The sequence below is a fragment of the Neofelis nebulosa genome, chromosome 3 (genome assembly GCF_028018385.1).
Source record: "Neofelis nebulosa isolate mNeoNeb1 chromosome 3, mNeoNeb1.pri, whole genome shotgun sequence".
Lineage (NCBI taxonomy): Eukaryota > Metazoa > Chordata > Mammalia > Carnivora > Felidae > Neofelis > Neofelis nebulosa.
The window spans coordinates 66,951,836-66,975,894 of record NC_080784.1 but is presented as its reverse complement, the minus strand read 5'-3'; the positions used below and the strand labels follow the sequence as shown (position 1 = coordinate 66,975,894).

The 24,059-nt window shown below is 33.7% G+C and overlaps 1 protein-coding gene across 1 annotated transcript; it reads right to left on the bottom strand.

Annotated features, from left to right (window-relative positions):
• Positions 1–7,251: 7,251 nt before the first annotated feature.
• LOC131506912 (L-lactate dehydrogenase B chain) lies at positions 7,252–8,551 on the bottom strand. The gene has a single exon (XM_058720998.1). The coding sequence runs from the start codon at positions 8,461–8,463 to the stop codon at positions 7,459–7,461; it is 1,005 nt and encodes a 334-aa protein (XP_058576981.1). The 5' UTR covers positions 8,464–8,551; the 3' UTR covers positions 7,252–7,458.
• Between the last annotated feature and the right edge of the window lie 15,508 nt (positions 8,552–24,059).

Genomic DNA, 24,059 nt, shown 5'->3' with positions numbered 1-24,059 from the left:
AATGAGCTAAGACTGACAAGTTTCTAGGTCAGTTTTTGCTTTTGTTTTTTTTTAATGATGGATTATTTCTGTTCTTTCTTTATATTCAGTGTCCTAGTTTTGTTTTGTTTTGTTTTGTTTTCTGAGTTTTTAGTTCCAACCCTTTTCTTTCAATAGATCAAGGTAATGAACCCTGTCTCTAGTATTCATTAAAATAAAAATTGCTTAGATATACAGCCTAGTCTCTAGGACAACTATAATTTTCACAATGGTAAATCACTCTGCCTTTCAACTCTTCCTTTATTTTTGACCCCTAATGATAAATGAGGTCTCTAACTTTCTTCAAGTTTATTATTTTTTTAATTGAGGTATAACCGACATGTAACATGAGATTAGTTTCTTGATATTACCCGAATGACAGTCTCCAAATCCTTTCTAGCTATTTCAATCTGTATTCAATCTCAATCACTGGGAAAGTAACACTGTATTTTTCACAATCATTAATGACCTCCATTTATCAAATGCATAAACTTAAAATCTCTCCCATCTTCATAACTGTAACTCTCCTCTATTGTGGCATTTGTGGGAAAACAAACAAACAAACAAAAAACCCTTAAGATTTTCCTAATACATTTGATGATCCATCTCAGTTTCATTAGGGTTAGGAGGTAAACCTCTTTATTTTTTCTCTGTATACTGTCTTTGAAGGTAATCACTTCATTTTCTTTGATTTAAATATATATATATATATATATATATATATATATATATACTCATTTTAATACATATGCCATATTTTCTAAGATTCCTAGGAATAATATACATATTATATAGTAGGAAAATGGCATTTTAATAATGAATTTTTAAAGTCAATAAATTCCATTTTTATATCCTACATGTACATTTGCACCTTTAGTATGAGAACCTATAAAATATATAACTTACATTAAGTCTTCAGAATTTATTATATGTTTCTTATTGTCTGAAAACAACAAATAAATAATCCAGTATGGCAGTCTACCTACCATAAGTATCAGAAAATGTATGAGCAATTCTGTTGCTTCAGTGTTTTATCTGTTAAACTTGGGTCTCAGCTGAGAGTATCTATACTTCTCCTTTTGCCATTCTGTTTCATTTATAAATGAGTAAACTTGGCCTTCTATGTCTAACACAATCTTAGATGTTTTTAAATAGGAAAGGGAAATTTTGAACTCATAAGTAAAAACAGTACTAGTTAACATCTATCTGTGCCCCTAATAAGTACTATAAGTACTTACTAAATATCTCAAAATATCTCAAACTAATATATTTAAGTATATATAAATACATTTGAAATACAAATCAATTTTATAAAGGTAACAATGTTTTACAAGTTGTTTAAAGGTTATGTATGAGTGTGATAAAATAAAACCCAGTAATTTAGTTAAGTAAATTTACCTAATTTCATTTACTTAAGTTCATATTTACTTAAGTTCATGTAAGTGACTTAGCTTAGCTAACTGCTGTAATGTATCTATCTGACACTTCCCCAAACTCAGCAGTCATGTAAGTATTTAAACAGAAGAAAGTCAAAGTGTTACAATCTCAAGCCCTAGAATTTACCCACACATTACATCATTGCCAGGACCCTTGAATCACAATCAGTTTCTCATGAGAAAGAAAGTCTACAAAAGTACTTTCAGGGGTTACCTAAGCTCCAAAACAGCAAATTTAAAAGGGAGTTGTTAAAAAAAAAAACAATTTTTTCAACAACAACAAAAATCCCAGAAGACAGGCAGAATTACACTAATTACTAGAATAATATGCCACCGTCTTTCTTGCCCTGTTTGCATCCATCGTGCTCCACTTTCCATTTAAATTTAGGCAGGTGTATTGAACATGAATCACAGTCAGCAAACTCAGGTAGACAAGATATACAGTGTTATTTTTTATAACTCAACTTGATTTCTGACCATGAGTTTACATTCTCCAAGGCTGACAGAAAAAATAAAAAGTCAACTTTTACTAGATTTATGCTTCCTTGCTTCTGGGATTTTGCCACCCTTATGGTGTCCTTTGCAATTTCAACTCTTAAACAGTAGTGACGGCACTAGGTTGCTAATCTTCATTTTTATTTTTATGCATTTATCTTTTCTGGTTCAATTGTTCTCTAATGCTTTTGTCCCATCCTTCAGACACAGAATCTTCATCATGTAATTTTGCATACGGTCATATATGCCTGAGCACAACACAGTTATTTGTCACCAGTGTCATGCTGCCTGAATGGCAATTTGAAAAATTATCAAGAGGAAAAGAAAAATAATACAAAATAATATCCAGCCATACATATTAGTATCTTGCTCACAATACTTATATACAATCTAACTAAAATGCTTGAAAATATTAAAAATAGGTGGATACCCAAATGAAATGTCTAGCATATTCTGCAAACTCTACTCCCATTCAGCTGCCCATTTTAACCAAAATGGGCTCTAAAAAGTGGCTTCCACGTTGTCTTTACTTTTACATACTGAACTGATTTCTTAAAATATTTTAATGAAAATTACACATGCATATATTTAAAAAATCAAATAAGCACAAAAGTTGTGTACATGGTGAAAGGCAACAGAACTCCTTGTTTTTCTCACACTGACCCCAATCGCTCCTTTCCTGATGCAATATTTCTTGATCTCTTTGTTTTTTCTGGTAGTGTGCCCAATCTCTAACATTTGTATGCAGTTCTTTGATGGATTTAGTACTCCATACCACTCTTCTCCTCTCCTCCCTTCCTGTCAATACATTCATATCATTCCTATCATTTATTTCAATGGATACAGCCTGTGCTATTGGATGCAGAGTCTGTCTGCCATGTGTTCTACAGGCTCATGCGGGGGGCAGGGGGGACTTGGAGGTATCAGATGATACCCACAAATAAGCAACCAATTTTTTTCCCATTACTCATTTGTCTTTTTCAGTGCACCCAACATTTAAGTCCTGAGCTTCTCTATGGTTCGATGAAGATTAGTTCCCTTATGTAAACATAAGGCCTTTTCCTCATATGATGTAGGCTATGGCTTCCTCTTCCCTGTTTGTTTGTTTGTTTGTTTGTTTTATCCAGTTTATTTTTCTAGAATCTTTACTTTCTTACACACATTCCTCCTTCTCTTCTTTTTCCAAAAATCTTTATATTCCTGACACATTCTCTCTCATTCTTTCATTTTGCTCCTTATTATGGGCATTAACAAAACAAGATATAAAAACAACTAACACAAACAAAAATACAGCACACAAAACTTTTATAATCATAATTTTAGTCAGTTATCTAGAAAAAGATACTAAAAGATTTTTGATTAATGTACCTCTTGAATAGCCATAACTCTAAACGTGTCTTTAGCCAACTCCATTACATTTTGTATGCCTTCCCCGCATCATACTACAAAAATGTTGCCATTTTAGATGGCTTAAAAGATAAGAATCCTTTATGATTTTATAATTATATCTCTATTGCTATATGTTTCATAATGATTTAACACAGAGTTTTATGGTCCAATATCAATTAAAACTACCATCCAGAAACAAATACAAAAAGGAAAAAAATTACAATGAAAAGCAATTCTCATTTTGGAAAAAAAATAAAATAAATTTTAAAAAATCACATATATAGTTACAACTTCTAGCCTAGGATATATAATTCAAGTGGTATTACGCTTCATATCCTTCTAGAATAACACCTAGAGGCATGCTGATTATTTCTACCTTTTCCACAGAAGTGTGGGTTTGGACTGCACGTTTTCTGTTTTTAAGTAGGGACATTTCACATCCACACTTAAGATTTCTCTTGGAAAATAAGAAGCTCTGAAGATTCTGCTTTTCCCCTTCAATACTGATCACAATACACTGGAGTTCAGTAAGTATAGCCTAGATAAGGTTGCCATAGTTCCCACATCTACTTTTCAACTCAGCTTTCAAAGGGTTGCACTTACATGTTAGAGTCAGTTCCTACAGTCTTTTAAAATCATTACACTCTGAAACACATGTATACATACACATATATGTGTGTGTGTGTGTATATATATATATATATATATATATGCATTTACATATATGTGGATGTGTGTGTATATTGTGTATGTATATTGTGCATGTAAATATACCACACACATATTAAAATAAAAAGAAAATATTGATTTGGTAATGCTGAATATATCCAAATATATTTATTGGCAATATTTCGATAGCCTAACCTTTTATCCATATTTCTCAATTAAGGATTAAGCTGCTGTTAAATGATGGGTACGAAGGAGCCCCACAAGTGGGTCAGTGATGTCTGAAATCCCAGCCTGATCCATAAAGTTGGAAACACTGTTTGCTGTCCTTCTGCTGAACAATATGGATGGGTTCACGTGCATACTCTCTCCCACAGTAGCTCTTCTAATATTACCATATAGAGAAGTACAAACATGCCCTACCAACTCATCAACCTCAGCTCACGTAGCTTCAGGGAAAATTAAAAATGCAGATCACCACAAAACTGATTTTGTGCTCCCTTGTAAACTGATTGGAAATGTCATATTGAAGTGAGTATAACAATTTAGACCCATGTATCCACTACTTAAGTTCCATTGCATAATTTTTTTTAATCTTGGTGGTTATTTTTCTCAGAATTTGAGAAAAGTCATTTACAAGATGTGTGTGAAATAAGTGTAGTGTGTTATAGCACTTTTAAATTAATTACGTAGAATGGAATAGAATATAAACCATCACAATACATTATATGGTTTCTTAGCAAGAACTGTGTACCTTGTAATAAATGGGTCATTATATAAAATGTATTTCTTACTGTACATTATAAAAAGTTTTTAATGTAAAAAAATGGCAGTAAAAAATGTAAGATCTCATTGTAGAAATCTATGTGTATAAAAGGTAAATACTTGAAAAAGAAAGCTCTTTTGGCTGTCAGAGCTGTTCTTTTCTCCTCTGATTGCAAAATGCCTTTAGACCCTCTAAATCTGGATACATATTACTTTTGATTTTTTTTCCTATTTTTCCTTCTTTCTTTAGAGTTTGTCACTCCAAAAGTAATTTAATTCTAAATATGACTAAATGTGCCTACATAATTCTGCAATCTTCCTTTTTTTAAAAAAAGGAGTTATTTTAAAATATCTTACATTAACTAACTTCCTAAAAATCTAATTAAGCACATGCCCAATTTAGAATTACCAGAAGGTATAATAAATAGAAATATATATAAGATTAGTCTTTTTGAATTCCTAGTTCGTCTTTTTGTAGACTTAGAATCTAATTCCTTCTGTGATGGGATCTCACGCTGCATTGTCTCTCCCATCTCAATCCTCACCATCAGATCTACTTCCAGAAATTTAAGCAGATTGGTAGCAACTAATATAAAGCAAGGCACTCAGTGGACACTCCATAAATATTTGCTGATGATTATAACTTTGTTTTGAACAGACTGCTCAGATAATTGTTTTAAATCTCTTGTGACAATTTAGTTACACTGTGTGGAATCTGGCATATCAATTAGAAACACCCTACCCAAATTGCATACAGACAAATAATGTTTCCATCAAATTAATTTAGATCCTTTTATAACAGACCATCACAATATTTTGAAAATGAAAATGAACCTAGTACTAAAGATAAAAATATTGAAATATATCATCACTAATTCAAACTGTGCCATAAACCCTTATTATGTTACATCTACATCTGGAGTATTTTAGGTTTGAGAATATTAAATCAAGAGATTCATGATTCCATCTGTCAAAAGTCTATAAACCCTACAAATGTCACCAACTCTGTTATTAAAAGTAGACTTCCAAAGCCCATCCATATTAACAAGGAGATAAATGAGTACACAATGTAAAGTCATATATAATTCAATTTTCCTTCAGAATATTTTGTTCTTTCTTTAAACATATGTACCATATATTTCTTAACTTTAAAATTCTCCCTGCACCTTCTGGAATTTGGGTAACAATATCTGCAACATTAGGGTTTCTTTTCTCTTCCAGAGTCATGCATTTACAATCTTTTTATCTTCTGAAAATCCAAAGAGAGGGGCGCCTGGATGGCTCAGTCAGGTAAGTATCTGACTTCCCCCTTAGGTCATGATCCTCTGGTTTGTGAGTTTGAGCCCCGTGTTGGGCTCTGTGCTGACAGCTCAGAGCCTGAGGCCCACTTCGGATTCTGTCTCCCTCTCTCTATGCTCACATTACTGTACCCCTGCTCGCACTCTGTCTCTCTCAAAAATAAAGATCTAAAAAAAAAAAAAAGAAAGAAAGAAAATCCAAAGATGCTACTCAAACAAATAAATGTAGCTGTACTTTTAAAAGTTAAACAAAATAACATTATAGAAATGTAATAAAATGTACATTAAGCCTGACTTTATCTAGACTTAGTGTAACTTGCTCTCCTGTTATTGTCAAACTTCCAAATACAGGATAATTTTATAATCCATTTTTGATGCATAAAGTTCTGTAGGTGCCATTAATTAATTACTTCTTTTTTTTAAGAATCCTCAAGGTGTCTCAACTACCTTACTCAAAAAATTCGAAGTAATTTCATGACTTTATTTTCCATCGCAATTGGTATTTTGTTGATAAATGACTGGAGGGCGAATCACCTCTGTGAAATATTTTTCCCGACAGAACAGACCTTCTCTAGAGGCCAAATTAATTCTGTTATCAAAGCAGCCCAGCCACTGAGCAGGACTATCTGTACACTGAAACCTCAGAGGCTCTGGGAGAGCCATCTCTGAAGTCTGGTCACACCGAATCATTCCTCATTCTGTCCTTAACACAAAGGAGTGCAGACCACATCTGCATGATCCACTGGAGTGCACTCAGAGCCAGAGAGAATGTTCTGCTTCAGGAACGAACTCAGTGACTACAGTACTGCACACACTGTAGCTACCAAAATACCCTTTAGCATATGAACTACATAGTCAGTGTTGATACACTGGTTGGGTGTATTTTTCCTCCATCTTCATATATATTTCATTCTGTTTTGCCTACATGAAAAATCTGAAAATGTTTACCTGAAAACGGGGAAAATCTTATCTTTACCTGAGGTTACCTCAATTTTAAAGTGTTCTTATTTAAATGCAGCTATTCCTCACTTTTTTCTTCATATTTTTTAAAAGAAAAACTACTAATTTCTACAGAATTGTAATCATTTTTAGTTCTATTTAAGAGAGTTAAAAATAAAATCAAGTTGGATATATCCCAATCATATTTTATTCCATTAGATAACATTGCAAACATCATCAAACTATTTTTTTTTTCACACTAAGATAATTTTATTTGTTCAAGGGCTCATATTGCAAGCACTAAACCAAGCATGGGCTTTGATTCTGTGAGCCCAGATTCACATATTTAGCAGGATAAAAGCAAACTGTGATCCATGTATATGGATGAAAAACTAAAGGCTCACGGTTAATCACATTGTAGTTTTAAATTTCTATAGCTTAGAAGCCAGAAGTCACAGGTCTTTTAGGTCTTTCTGGATGTCCCACAAAGTATCGGCACTTTTCTTGAGCTGAGCAACCTCATCATCCTTCAGCTTCTGGTTGATAACACTGGTTAATCCCCTAGCGTTCAGGATGCATGGAAGGCTCAGGAAGACTTCATTCTCAATCCCATACATTCCCTTCACCATTGTTGACACTGGATGAATCCTGGATAGATTTTTCAACATGGATTCAATGAGATCAGCCACACTTAATCCAATAGCCCAGTTGGTATATCCTTTTAGCTTGATGACTTCATAGGCACTTTCAACCACCATCTTGTGCACTTCCTTCCAATTTTCACTGTCATTGTCTGTTCCCATTTCCGGGTTCAGTTCCTGCAGAGAAACGCCTGCCACATTCACTCCACTCCAAACAGCCACACTTGAGTCGCCATGTTCTCCCAAAATCCATCCATGGCAGCTGCTGGGATGAATGCCAAGTTTTTCAGCCATAAGATAACGAAATCTAGCAGAATCCAGATTACACCCGCTTCCAATCACACGGTGTTTGGGCAGTCCACTTAGTTTCCAGGTAACGTATGTAAGAATATCCACTGGATTGGAGACCACAATTATGATACAATCAGGACTGTACTTGACTATCTGAGGAATAATGAATTTGAAGACGTTAACATTCCTCTGCACCAGGTTGAGCCGGCTCTCCCCCTCCTGCTGGCGGACTCCTGCGGTTACCACCACAATCTTAGAATTGGCAGTCACAGAGTAATCTTTATCTGCCACAATTTTAGGTGTCTGAAGAAATAAGCTCCCATGTTGCAGATCCATCATTTCTCCTTTGAGTTTATCTTCCAAAACATCCACAAGGGCAAGTTCATCAGCCAGAGACTTTCCCAGAATGCTGATGGCACATGCCATACCAACTTGTCCAACACCCACTACAGTGATCTTATTGTTTGGGACGGCTGCCTCTTCTTTTGCCACTGGTGCAATCAGTTTTTCCTTAAGATTTGCCATTGCGCCCAGAGAGAAACGGCTGTAAGGGTCGTGCGAAGAAGACACCGTCAGCGGCAAGCGTCTCCTCCGGCCCAGGATCTGCAAGGAGAGAGCATCATCAAACTATTTTGATCTCTTTTTGTGTATGTAGATATGTTCTGAATTTCTTGTTACTTTTCTTTTCCTCATAAAACCTTCAAAATCTATTTTTGTTTACTCTGCATTTTTATATTAGATGTTGAATTAATTTGTTTCATTGTCTTCTGGTTTGTTTTTCTTTTCTTTTCTTTTCTTTTTTTTAATGTTTATTTATTTTGAGAGAGAGTGTGTGCATCTGCAAGAGAGAAGGGCAGAGGGAGAGAGAAAGAATCCCAAGCAGGCTCCATGCTCAGCAAGGAGCCCAACGCGGGGCTAGATCTCACAAATATGAGGTCATGACCTAAGCTGAAATCAAGAGTCAGATGCTAAACCGACGGAGCCGCCCAATTTTTCTTCAACATAGGGGTAAAATCTAAGAATGGCACATTTTTTTAGTTTTTATTTAAATTCCAGGTAGTTAACATACATTGGAAAATGGTATAATTTTATTTATTTCATAAGGTACCAAGATAGGCAATATATCTCTACAGTCTCTCAAAAATAATAGAGTAAATTAAAGTGAAATGATATTCTCACAATGTATAGAACACAGAACTCTGTATACTCACAGAACTTTTTGGTTCTTTCTGAAGCATTCTTTCTCTCAGCAAATATTTACTAATGAGAGTGCAAACTGGTACAGCCACTGTGGAAAACAGTATGGAACTTCCTTAGAAAGTTAAAAATGGAACTACCCTATAATCCAGTAATTACACTACTGGATATTTACCAAAAAAATACAAAAGCACTAACTCAAAGGGACACATTTACCCTAATGTATGTTGCAGCATTATTTACAATATCCAAATTATGGAATCAACCTCAGTGTCCATCCACAGATGGATGGATAAGGAAGATTTATGTATATAATGGAATATTATTCAGCCATAAAAAAGAATGAAATCTTTCCATTTGCAGCAACATGGACAGAGCTACAGAGTATAATGCTAAGTGAAATAAGTCAGTCAGAGAAAGACGAATACAAAATGATTTCACTTGTGTGGAATTTAAGAAACAAAATACATTAGCAAAAAGAAAAAAAAAAAGGAGACAAACCAACTGACTCTTAACTATAGAGAGCAAACTGATGGTTACCAAAGGGGAGGTGGGTAGGGAGATGGGTGAAATAGGTGAAAAGAATTAAGAGTATACTTATCATGATGAGCACTAAATAATACATAGAATTGCTGAATTACTATACTGTACACCTGAAACTAATATAACACTGATGTTAACTATACCAAAATTAAAATGAAAAACTTAACAAAAAGTATTTACTACAGGTTTATCATATACAGCACAGTTGAAAGTGGTGGGTTCTTATAAAGATTACTCCAAAAACACATGAACATACTTCCTTTATACAATGAAATGACTTAAGCCAATTTTGATGCCTCAAATCAACAGTCATTGGACTAACTGGATTTGTGTTTCTCGATCTCAGTCTTCTCTCTAAAATGAAAAAGTTGACTTCAGCAGAAATTCTAAAATTCCTGTGTTTTGAACAAGTTAATGTTTTCTATTTCTATTATCAATATTGTCAACCCACGGTTTCTTTAATCTTGAGCTATATAACAATGATTAAACTCATCAAAATGATTTTTAAATCGAGAATCCCAAAACACAGTTTCAGTGCATATGTTTTTGTATTATGCATTTCTTATAGTAAAGCACTTTTACTATGATTGACAGTAAAATGCTTTCACCGAATGCTGTCAATTCTCCTTCAAATTTGTCTCTCAAATTCAGTCTATCCTCTCCATCCACCTGCCACTACCCAGGTCTGGGTCCTCATCATTTCTCTCTTGGACGATTACAATAATAGCCTCATAACTCTCTTTAACTGACACGCTATTTCTCCCTCACTCTAGTTCATTCTCCATATAGCTGTCAGAGTTATCTTTCTAAAAGTAAAATAGTTCATGCCACCCAGCTGCTAAAGAACTTTATTATATATAATATAAAATCCAAATTCTATATATTGGCACATTCTATCCTCAACCTACCTGCCCATTCTCATTTTATGCCAACACCTTTCACCTCCAACTGTATTACTCCTACCACAGTTAATCATCTTTGAATGTTCTGTTCATTCTAGCCTCAGAAACTCAGTGCCTCGTGGGTGCCTGACATATGGTAGATACTCAATAGCTATTTCTTATTGAATGAATGAGTAAATTTACTTTCACTTGGTGCATACATCATTTCACACTTTTTCATATTTTCAATTCAAGTAATTTTTTTTAAGTTCAGTTTAAATACCACATCTGCATTCTTCCTTAACTTCTCCAGAGAAAGTTGTTCTGTTTTTGTGTTTCCATAGCATTTCAGCATTTCAGTAATTTGTCTTCAATAACACTAGCTACAATATTTTTACCTGTTTATTTTTAAATTGGAAATTTCTATGGCAAGTATGATATCTAAGCACTAAGTGTGCTTAGATATGTAGTGCTTAGATATGTGTGCTTAGATATGGCATCCTCACAGGAGCATAGTAAAAACTCAGTAAATTTCATTAGATCAATAAAATACATAAAATGCCACAATAAATAGAAAATACATCTTTATTAAGTTGTAACTGACAATTTCCCAGTATCTATGAAAAAAAAACACGATGAATGATCATTTCAAAATCTTTCACTGAATCATTGAAATATTTAATTTAAACATAAAAATCCATAAAGACTAATCTATTATAAAGGACAAAATAGCATCAGTATCTATACGAGAAAAAATAAATCCATGTAAAGGGCACATATTAACATAATACAAAACTGATGATTCTGATAACCATATTGGCAAGCAGTTCCTGAATTTAAATTTTAAGATTATTTGAAGAAATTTAAAATATATTGGTGAAAACCTCACTATATTTATTTAAGTTTAAATTATAAATAACCATACAGTGAAATATTACTTTGATTAACAATACAATGTTATAAAGCAAAATATATACCTATTTTTGGTAGATAAGATTTAAAATTAAAGTATAGCAACACCGTAACTATAGATGACCTATAAAAGTTTACCAAAGTGGAAGTATATAAAAATTATTTGTGCTCAGGAATTTTGATATCTTGTGTTTAATAAAGGGTTGAGTAACAAATTCTCAATTTTAATATCTATGACCACTTAAAAAATTTTGCTGGTGGTTCAATATGTCACAAGTTCCTTTAAAATGTATGTTTAATCTACTTTTCAATCAGAAAAAAATTGTGTATCTTTTTTAAGTCATGGGTTTATCCAAAATGGAAAAAAAAAAAAAGCATTTTCACGAGAGCTCTGTTTATATGTTAGTATCAATAGTCGCTTAGCTTATGCTACTTGGGATCATAAAATCGTTAAGTGTCAGATTTCATCTTGTCAAAGCTATTTTTATACAGGTATGTTTCAATATAATAGACACTTATAGTTGTTTAAAAATCTACAAATATTAATCTTTCTAAAAATATTTTGAGATGATTTATAAATTATTTTCATATCAGAGATAAATATTTATTTGACTTTAAAGCCAAAATATTTTTTACATAGAAAACTGAAAAAATCTAAAAGTAGGAGCACTCTTTTCTTTCTGATTTTGGATGTATAGTTGGTGGGGGTTTTTTCGCATGTACCATTATCAAATTCAATAAATATTAATCAAAATAAAAAAGCAAAATTACAGTAGTTATATATTAATAAATCAAAGAAATCATTGGTAGAGCTATACTATATTCTACAAGGGTGACCTTCAAGTTGCTTCTAGTATAGAAGGTAAGATAAGAATTGCAATAAGGAATGATTAAACCAAATTTTAATAAGGATTCCAATGAGGAAGAGATTATATTTAATTGAAGAAAGAGGAAGAAATTCAGAATTAAGGGCAAATGAAAGTCCTATAAGGATAAACAAGATTTCTTATAATAGACATGGAGAAAGAGCTTATGTAACTATACACAGTAGGATTAATAAGAACATGGAATAAAAATGCCTTTTTTAAGTGTCTAAAACGATGTGGTTCATCTATGCAGTGACCAAGGAGATGAAAGTGAAAATATCAGTAAGACTATATATGTGAAAATAATGCATCTAGTTGTCTAATCAGATACGTCAAAAAGAAAAGACCTTCAGTTTCTTTCATTGTTCGCACAACAGTAAGTAGGGGGTCCATTAGTACTGGTTTAGTTTGGCAGTGAAGTATTGACACATTTGGAATTTCTATCGGTGCCTGGATTTCTATCACCACACATTCTCTAAATAAATTGTGCTCAGCAACAATTAGGTTGGATGGTATCATATCTTTTTTTTACCCCTCATCTCTTACCCTATTTAGTTCCTTTTAAAAATAGTATTAGAGGTATTATTAGTGACAGAGGAAAGAACTACTTAGTAAAGATGAAAAGAGTAACAGTAACAAAGTGGGAAGGAGGATCAAATCATCTTAGTTCCTTTCCCATGTTTGTCTTGAAAAGACTGAATAAAAGAAAAAAATGTGATAAGGCAAGTAATAAACAACAACAACAATAATAAGCATCAGTAATTTGTCATATGCCATCATCATCCACCACCCACCCACCCCCTGCCTTATTTTAAAAGGATAAGGAAGACCTCTCTAATAGATACAACTGTTGAAGTAAGGAATAAATGGCTTTACGAATTAGTGAGTTTTCTGTCTCTGGAAATGTCTGAACAGAAGCCCAATAACCATTTGGTAAGGACGATAAGAAAGGAATTCAAACTGGCCTCGTGTGTGAACTGGCCAGTTACAGACAGACCCACACTCTGAAGGGCCTATGATTAGTTTAATGTTCTTCAGTCATTGTCTTGAAATTCTTAAGTTTTTGATGAGAATCTCTACACTTTCTTTTAGCACTGAGCTTCACCAGTATATAGCCAGTGTTGAATATCAGACCAATAATTTGAATAGTAGATCCTTAATTTAGATTCTTCTGATACTGAAATTCTTTGATTCTATGTGCTTACTTTGGGAAACTAGGGTGAGAAACAATCTTTGAAAAATAATGTTGAGTGACACCTTGTGGGGACATGGGGGTTAGTAGGAAAAAATATGAAAAAAATTAAATCATTCTGTGCCTATCCAATCAATTATGATTAAACAGAGAAATATGACTTGGGTAAAAAAGGATAGTCTTAAATTCTTACATTAGAATTAAAGGAAAAAATGGGACAGTTGTGTAGGAAAATGGGCAGAATATCTAATTATTGCTATGACATCTGTGCAAATTGAAACAGCAAAATAGGCAATTAATGATTCTAATAGTAATGGTAATGCAAGACATGATCGCATGGGCAAAGCAAGCAATTACTTGTACAAATGCCAGAGGCTAAATAGGCTATTATCTAGATACATGGCCCACTTGAACCTATTAATTGTAATAGATATGGTATTTTTATTTTACTAAAATTGGGTTATTTTTCATTCTACTGCCACATTAAATCATTCAAAAGTCTCAGTCACATATAATAAGTTGTCTTTGAAACTCAGTGAAATGTGTTTTCACATATTTTCACATATTTCCCTCACATATCTTCAGAGAAAAATCTAAAAACACTTCTGAAAGAGAAAAAAATTGACACTAATACCACAGACTCCCCTTACATGCCCCTCTTATTCCAAGATCCCAGTGGATGCGTGGAACCGTCGATCACTGAACCCTGTATATACTATGTTTTTTTTCCTATACATACAGCCCTATGAAAGAGTGTAATCTACAAATTAGGCATAGAAAGAGATTAACAACAAAGCTAATAATGAAATAAAACCATTATTAGCAATATACTATAATTAAAAGTTATGTGAATGTGTTTTCTCTTCAAATATTATACTGCATTCACCTATCTTCTTGTGATGATATAAGATGATAAAAAATGCCTACCTGATGAAATAAAGTAAGGTGAATGATGAAGGTACTATGAGATAGTATTAGGCTATTACTGACCTTACAATTGGTCAGGAGAATCATCAACTTCTGGACCAGGGTCGATTGTGGGTAACTGAAACTACAGAAAGTTTGAAAACATGGATAAGAAGGATCTCCTGTATTGTCTTCTCCTTCTTCTTCTATGTCTCAAATACTTTGCACTGTGAGTCTGAGTAATTTATTTCCCTCGACCCTTCTAAAATCCCCATTTGTAATACAGTGAGATCTGTAAAGCCCCTATGGCTCAATGCAATTTTCTCATAGAAAACTCCTGCCAATAACACTTTCTCTTGAGTCCCTAGGTGACATGCAAAGTTCTTTTGTCATCAGAGGTTGAGAAAAGGGAATCAAAAAAAGACAGCAAAGCCATTTAAGAACTAAGGAGGATTCTACATAAATACCTCAATGTTTAAGTTGAAGTCTAAACTTTTATCTTCAATAAACTTGCAGGTCTCATTTCTAACTCAAAAACAATTTAATACTTATATGTGTGTGAGATGTTACTCATCTTCTTAAAAGTATGAAGATTGGGAAACCTGGCTTTAAGGAAAGGGTTAATAACAGTAAATCCATTTTTTTCAATGACTGTGAAATTGACAATACTTTCTGTAAGAATTCTTCATAAAAACAGAAACAACTGATTATATATATACAGAAAATACATGTATGTTTTATATATATTATATAGAATATATATAGTATGTAATATTAATTTTTCATATTTTTCAAAATATATCTTGCTAGTAGTCTCCACATCCCCATTAAGTCTCATTCAAAATTATTATTTAAAGATTGTGTGTATGTATCTTTTGAGAGAGAGAAGAAATGAGTCCTATGATTATGGAGGCTTGGGAAATCCAAAATTTTCAGGATAGGCCAGCAGGCTAGAGACCCAGGAAAGAGTTACACAGACCGAAGTTTAACAGAATTCCTTCTTACTCTGGGGAGATCAGTCATAATGTCTGTTAAGGCTTTCAACCTATGGGATGAGGATGACCCACATATGGAGGGCTGCTTTACTCAAAGTCCATCAGTGTAAATGGTAATCCCATCTAAAATTCATTCACAGAAACATCCAGAGTAATTCTCAGACAAATATTTGGGCACCATTACCCTAGTTGATACATAAAATTAACCATCACATTTCCGTGAAGGGTTTGTGGCTACTAGCATGTTTTTTAATGAAATAAAAAATGTTGAAAAGCAGTCATAATATGAATGACAAAATACATAGAGCAGTGGCTACATTTCTGTAAAAATATGGTTTTAAAAACTATATGAAGAAAAAAGCACTAATTTCTTAACTCAAAAAAATTCATATAAAAAATAAGGTTCCACAGCTTTTTCAATTCCTTTCCTTACATTTTCTCAAAAGAAAAATCTAAAATTCTTCATATCTTGCTTTCTTGAACTTGAAAATACTGTCATATCTAATGGCAATAAACATTTGTCATGCTGGATAGCCTAGGGAAAACACTGATGATTATGACTGAATTATGAAGGTCCACTGGCTTACAGACTAAGGCCTGATTCTTAACTCTCAAAGAAAAAATGCATGCAGAGTATCGCAAGAAATTTAAATTTAAAAGGGACACAGAGATATTGTCCCCAAACATTTCCACTTTACTGGTAAAGATACAGAAAAAAAAATGAGTTCAGTTTTGTTTCAAATACAAATTCATTTCATATATATATGTTCAATCTGAACATATTTTTCATATAGGAGAATTATCTAATCATAACTAAAAGATAAAAAGTCAGAGAATAGTATTATGGGAATGAAGTGATGGTGATTTGAATAATATTTTAGAAATCCTATGCTAAGTGTATTTAAAAACACTAAAGTCTGTAATTTGAAAGCTCTGTGTCTCTGGCAATAGCTTTAGGTCTGACTAGAGAGATTAAAATAAAAAAGGTTTCTTATTTGAAAAGAATCTTTAAACAAATAATATTATAATAGCTTTACTGACTCTAAGGAAATATTTCTAGATGCATCTCTATTTAAATTTTGTGCAGCATAAACCATGGCCAATCATTCCCCTCTTTCATCTGAGAAGATGTGTTCCAGGTCAGAATGTTAACTCACATAAGTGAATTAGTTCTAGATTTATGCTGAGGCTTGGATTTGCTCAGAGCATATCATATGAAAGGCAAAACCTGAAGCATAGAGAATAACACAAGAAAATGCTTAAATGTTCAGAGTCTAAGATGTATATTATTGGAATGTACTGTTTGAACTCTATTTTACTATTTAGCTGTGAGCTGGCAGTTTACTTCACCACTCTGGAATAATGTCCACTTTCTTATAAAATTAAGGCTTTGCTATAAATCATCTTTAATCTAAAAGTTCTTGGGGCACCTGGCTGGCTCAGTTGGTTAAGCATCCAACTCTTGGTTTTCAGCTCAGGACATGATCTCATGGTTTGTGAGATGGAGCCCCGCGTTGGGCTTTGTGCTGACAGCATGGAGCCTGCTTGGGATTCTCTCTCTCCTCTCTCTCTCTCTCTCTCTCTGCCCCTCCCCCCTCAAAATAAATAAACTTTAAAAAATAGGTTTAAAAGAAATCTATAAAGTTCTTTAATCTACAAAACCAAGAAGAAAATCTTGTGAAACCAAAAACTTCTAAATGCATCTTGATTCTAAAGAAGGATGTTAAGAAATTAAAACATTCATGCTTGTCTTGGAGTTTTATCCCAATAGATTCATGTCAAGATAAAGATTTATAAATACATGTACTCCAGTGTACTTTTACCAAAAGTACTGTAAACATTATTTCATTTGTGAGACAAACAGGATGATGAAATAATTTATTATTCTTTATAGCTTTTTGTATTAAAACTAAATTATCAAAGTAGTCTACATATAGATTAGGTATTGGCATTAAACTATGATGTACAATTAAAGAGATAAATTCGACTTAAAGAAAAATACAGGTAAGTTCCATTATGTGATTTACTTCTTGAATTTCTCTTTCGACTTCAAACTTAAGCCCTAAAGTTCCCAAATCAAAGTAAAATACGTAAATCTAAAGTGCATGGTTTATTTTGAAGCGTCCTTACTTAGATCTGAGCAAACATCTGCCTGCTTCTTTTATGAGGAGAGAATTGTATATTTTTTATTCTCCTTTTTAAACTGCAGGATTTTAACTCTAGAGGTTTCCTCTCTGAAAATACCATATATCATGTGCTCTGTATATTCTATATATGTGTCATTCTGTAATAGATTTTATTTCTATTATTGCTGTATATGAGGTAGGGCCTGAAGAGTGAGAAATGAAGCAGAGAGCAGAAGGCAGTTTATTGTGAAATTGAAGCCTAGTAGTTCAGTGATCCAGAATGTATTATGAGTGAGAATCACTGAATTACCAATCCATAATATATTTTTTGCCACACCTCCATGCTACTTACACTCAAATCAAAGGGTGAAGACAGAGATCATATTGCTCTAAATTAGAAGGCAAAAGAAAGATTGTTAAACTAGGATTTAGGGTTATTAGAGAACTATGTGCATATAACATTAGGGGATAAAGCACAAATCAAAGAAATCTTGGCTATTGTTATATGAATTATGATTTTAGCTATTTTTTTCTGAATAATGAGCAATGAATATATAAAACTCTTTTTACATATTATTTATAAGCCAGGGGAAATACTTTCATTCATTAATTTATTCATTTTAGGTACCATTTACATAAAGTGAATTCATAGATTTTAACTGTAATGCTTGATAAATTTTGATAAATTTTGGATGCCCCATGTAATCAACATCCAAATTAATATAAAGAACATTATCATGATCACAAATTCTCTTATTCTATTTTCTAGTTAATAATCCCCCTCACTCAAGAAACCATTGCACTAATTTCTATCATTGTAGATTAGTTTACTTATTCTAGAACTTCCAGTAAGTACAAATCTAGACATTATGGAAGATGCATTATAAAAATGGTTTCTGTTAGGGGTGCCTACATGGCTCAGCTGGCTGAGCAAATGACTCTTGATTTCCACTCAGGTCATGATCTCATGGTTCACGAGTTCAAACTCCATGTTGAGGCCCATCAGCACAGAGCCTGCTTAGGACACTCTCTCTCTTTCTCTCTCTCTCTCTCTCTCTCTCTCTCTCTCTCTCTCTCTCTCTCTCTCTGTCTCTCTCCCTCTCTGTCTCTCTCTCTCTCTCTCTCTTCCTCTCTCCCCCCCTTTCTCTCTTTCCCTCTCTCTCTGCCCCTCCCCTGCTTGTGTGCTCTGTCTCTCTCTCAAACAAATCAACTTAAAAAAATCAATTTCTGTTAGATTCTTCATGTGAGTGTTGAATTTTATTATAGCAAATAATTAAATTATTGATGGATAACCCTGAACTTGTGAACTTTGTTTTGATGAGTCTATTTCATCTGTGTCATTAACCCCAGGTTGAACTCCTTAATCTTTGACTCTCCAGGTTTGGCCCTGCTGGTTGTCTGAAGACGCAACCTTCTATATCAATCCCCTGTAACTTAGTGTGGGAACCAAACTCTAAATAGTGTCTTCTCTGCATAGAAATAGCAACTCTTCCCTTTCAGCATTCCATTTATTGTTTCTCCCCTGGACTCCTTTAAATCATCCTCAGGCACAGTTAGTTCACTGTTCAATTATGATTTGAGATGAGTTTATACACAGCTTTTGGATTACTGTCCTGTTTCTCCCTCCTCTTCAGATGTCCTTAATTTCCATGTATACTCTCTGTCCCAAACCTCTTCTGACTCCTTCTCCAGTGTGGCTGAGGCCTTCCACTTGAGTTCTGTTCACCACTTGTGGATTGGAATACGCTCTGGAGGGGAGTGCTGTCCACCTGCCTAATACCACAGTATGCGCCCCTTCCTTAAAGGGTAAGTTCACTCCAGTTTCTGAATGTTTTTGTGTACCCTCAAGTGTCTTCAAGGAGTACTTTTTAAAATTTTGTCCATAGTTTATTTATTTCTATAAACGCTAGTCAGCTCTGTCACAGCTGAAACTCTTGTCCTGCCACAACCCGAGTTATTGAATAGAAGTACTGTGATACGACTCGTGATACCAAAGTCTCCATTATATACATTCTTTGATCAAATAAATAATAATATAAAAACAATACATTTAAAATGTAAAATGTTTCCAAAGGGAGAGTGAATTTGTAAGAGACAATACAAGAAGCAAATGATTTAGATTGCATTTCATAGAGTACCTCTTCACGACATTTGTAGGAAAAAGATTTGTGAGAGAATAGATGAGGAGTGGTTTCCAAGGTAGAGGAAAGTGCCTCAGCCACAGAAAAGAGCTTATTTCACATCAGAAGCTGAAAGTAGGCCAGTGTGACTTGATTCTAGCGAGTAAAAGAGAAATGACAGAAGCTAGGCAGGCACATACAACTTAGGATTTTGTAAAAATGCTTGTAAAAATATACTTGTATATCAAATACAATGGGAGGTTACTGACAGTTTTTAGTCAAGGTGGTGACAAGAGTTTGAGTAAAGTATAGAGTTATATACTCTGGCTAAAACGTGGAAGATGATTGCATTGTGTCAAGTGCAACTGACAAAGATTGTGAAAACTGGGTAGTACAATTGTCCCTTGAACAACACGGGTTGGAGTTGTGTGGGTCCATTTACACATGGACTTTTTTTTCAATACATATAGTACTGTAAGCATATTTTCTCTTCGTTATGATTTTAATAACATTTTCTTTTCTCTAGCTTACTTTATTATAGAAATGCAGTACCTAGTACATATAACATATAAAATATGTGTTAACCTACTGTTTGTTGTTAAGGATTCCAGTCAACAGTCTATGAGTAAAGTTTTGGAGAAGTCAAACGTTATACACAGATTTTCAACTACACGGGGTGGGGGGGGGGTGTGCCCCTAACCCTTGCACTGTTCAAAGGTCGACTGTAATAGAAGAGATTAGCGGACTCAAGATGTGTTTTTTGGGAAAATGTAAAAAATTTGAAAACATTGCCTTTAAATTTTAAAATGTGATTTCATTACTTAAAATCAGTGGTTCATAATAGATTTAGGGAAAATGTTTCTGGCAATTATTATATTTTTCTGTCCTTCACAAATATATTTTAATTTCTTAAGTAATATAGGACATGGGCCACATTCTTTCTTTTTTTTTTTTTTTTTTTTTTTTTAACTTTTATTTTTATTTATTTATTTATTTATTTATTTATTTATTTATTTTTTAATATATGAAATTTACTGTCAAATTGGTTTCCATACAACACCCAGTGCTCATCCCAAAAGGTGCCCTCCTCAATACCCATCACCCACCCTGCCCTCCCTCCCACCCCCCATCAACCCTCAGTTTGTTCTCAGTTTTTAACAGTCTCTTATGCTTTGGCTCTCTCCCACTCTAACCTCTTTTTTTTTTTTTTTTTTTTTTTTTCCCTTCCCCTCCCCCATGGGTTTCTGTTACGTTTCTCAGGATCCACATAAGAGTGAAACCGTATGGTATCTGTCTTTCTCTGTATGGCTAGTATCCAAAATCTATAAAGAGCTCATCAAACTCCACACCCGAAAAACAAATAACCCAGTGAAGAAATGGGCAGAAAACATGAATAGACACTTCTCTAAAGAAGACATCCGGATGGCCAACAGGCACATGAAAAGATGTTCAACGTCGCTCCTCATCAGGGAAATACAAATCAAAACCACACTCAGATACCACCTCACGCCAGTCAGAGTGGCCAAAATGAAGAAATCAGGAGACTATAGATGCTGGAGAGGATGTGGAGAGACGGGAACCCTCTTGCACTGTTGGTGGGAATGCAAATTGGTGCAGCCGCTCTGGAAAGCAGTGTGGAGGTTCCTCAGAAAATTAAAAATAGACCTACCCTATGACCCAGCAATAGCACTGCTAGGAATTTATCCAAGGGATACAGGAGTACTGATGCATAGGGGCACTTGTACCCCAATGTTTATAGCAGCACTCTCAACAATAGCCAAATTATGGAAAGAGCCTAAATGTCCATCAACTGATGAATGGATAAAGAAATTGTGGTTTATATACACAATGGAATACTACGTGGCAATGAGAAAAAATGAAATATGGCCTTTTGTAGCAACGTGGATGGAACTGGAGAGTTTGATGCTAAGTGAAATAAGCCACACATTCTTTCTTAAAAAATTTACAGTTATAAAAATAATCTGAGGTCATCTAGTTCAATTCCCATACCAAGTTATAATCTTTGTACACATTTCTTCTACCAATTCTCATTCAACTTAAAAAAAAAAAACATATCTAGGGCACCTGGGTGGCTCAGTTGGTTAACTATCCGACTCTTGATCTCGGCTCGGGTCATGGTCTCATAGTTTCATGAGTTCAAGCCTGACATTGGGCTGTGCACTGACAGCACGGAGTCTGCTTGGGATTCTCTCTCTCTCCCTCTCCTGCCCCTCCCCCACTCACTCTGTCTCTGTCTCTCTCAAAATAAATAAACTTTAGAAAAATTAAAAAAAAATTAAAAATTAAAATAAAAACAAATCTAGTCCATTACTTTTCAGGAACCTATTTAAATCTTGAAAATTATAGCAGCCTAAATATTCTAACTTCTAATGAAATAAAATATTCCTCTTAACCTTTACTTAAAGCTACTTAATTACCCAATTGCAGCTGAGTAATGCTTCCTTCATATTAATGAACTTCCTCAAATCTTAAATCTTGGGCATATGGTTGAACAATGTTTAGTATTATTTTCTTTTGTTAAGTTTGACAACCTAGAATGACATTTTAAATTTCTAAACATTGTCATTTCTATGACACTTAATTCCCCACTTAATTCTTTATTCACTTTTGATCCCTCTATTGATAAAAATTAAGATAAATCAGTAACTATTTGACGCATCTACTTCTTGCATACTTAAATTTTAGACTATTTACAAATCATCACTAAATAGTGATGATTTATTCCACCTCTGAAACAATTTAATGGACAATAGAAAAATTATTAGATGATTTTGTATCTAGTTAGTCTCTGTATATTTAAATATTAACATTTTTGTGTGTTCTCTCTCATTTTCTTCTTTTCTTATTTGAATCTTAATCCAAATGTTTTCCACTAACCCTCCTTCCTTAAGCTCATGTATTTTTTTTATATGTGTATATTCTTTGGACATAATCACATCATGTCAATACTTAGTTTATCAGATAGGTTTATTTTGCATAGCCCTATCATTGCTAATTACAATATACACCTCAATAGTATGTTCTATTCTATTCTTTAACCAAGTTCTGCCAGTATTTTTTCCTTGGGATATAAATCTCTATTGCTAAGACAGATATTTTTTCCCTTGGGATATTGTCTCTGTTGTTATTAATCTCTAATATTAAGACCATTTCTTATTCCTTGTTAAATATAAATGAAGGAAAAATAGTTCCTAATAACTTTAAGAATATTGTTTCTGTTTTGGTGTGCCTGGGTAGCTCGGTCGGTTGAATGTCCGACCTTTAATCTCAGCTCAGGTCATGATCTCACAATTCGTGAGTTCCAGCCCAACATCAGGCTCTGAGCTGATGGCCCTGAGCCTGCTTCAAATTCTGTCTCTCCTGCTCTCTGCCCCTCCCCCACTCTCTCATTCTCTCTCTCTTTCAAAATAAATAAACTTTAACAAAAAGAATATTTTTTGATTTATTCAAAACCATGTCCTTTTCTGAACTAATTAAAACCCCTTTATCAATCATTTAAATGTTTCCTCACTAGCCCTAATGTCCTCACAAACATGCATGTCTATGTGCAAGTAATATGTAATACATCTCTCTATATAAGCTTTAAAATCAACTTGTGGTATCTTTCTTCCATAATTCTGCCCATTTAGGTCATAACAACCATGAATAATCCACTAGGACATTACAAATAACACCTAGTAGGGTCCTTTAACCTCAACCTTTATGTAGCAACTTGAGACTTTTCTTTGAAGCGCTATGAAATGAGAACTGAGTATACATATATACTAAAATATAAATGATACATAAGAGTCATGATATAAATTTTAAAAGTTTCCTCACCCAGGAATTGGTGACCTTATTCAAATAGGATCTAGATTTTTCTTTTATTTTCACTATCAAAGCATGGCTGATCAACTTCATCTCCAATGTCATGATATTGCCACACTCTACCCCCAGTTGGCTGCAATTTCCATGAGACCAGAGGTGTTGCTTCTCTAGGTTTGACTCTACCACCAACACCAATCCAATGGCAAACATGCAGTTCTTAAAAAATAAATGTTTTCAATAATATTGGTAAACTAATGAATAAAGTTTTGTTTATGAAGCCTTTTACTCTATCCTTGTACTGAGAACTTTATTTACTTCTTTTGTGCAAAGTACTTAGACAGCATTGGTAGATTCACAAGGTTCATTTTATACATCAAGTTTTTATTGTATGATTATTAATGAGGAAATTACTAATTGCTCAATACTCTCTTCTGTAATCCTTCCGTAGCATTCTCCACTTTCCAACTTTGTAATAAAGTTAGTTTATATACACTCATGAAGTTTCTAGCACAGTAGCTTTAAAAAAAAAAGGTGCATATATGATGCATTATGATA

What these genes read in the sequence shown, in the direction of transcription:
- LOC131506912 (XM_058720998.1), bottom strand. Translation starts at nt 8,463, where the DNA reads ATGGCAAATCTTAAGGAAAAACTGATTGCACCAGTGGCAAAAGAAGAG.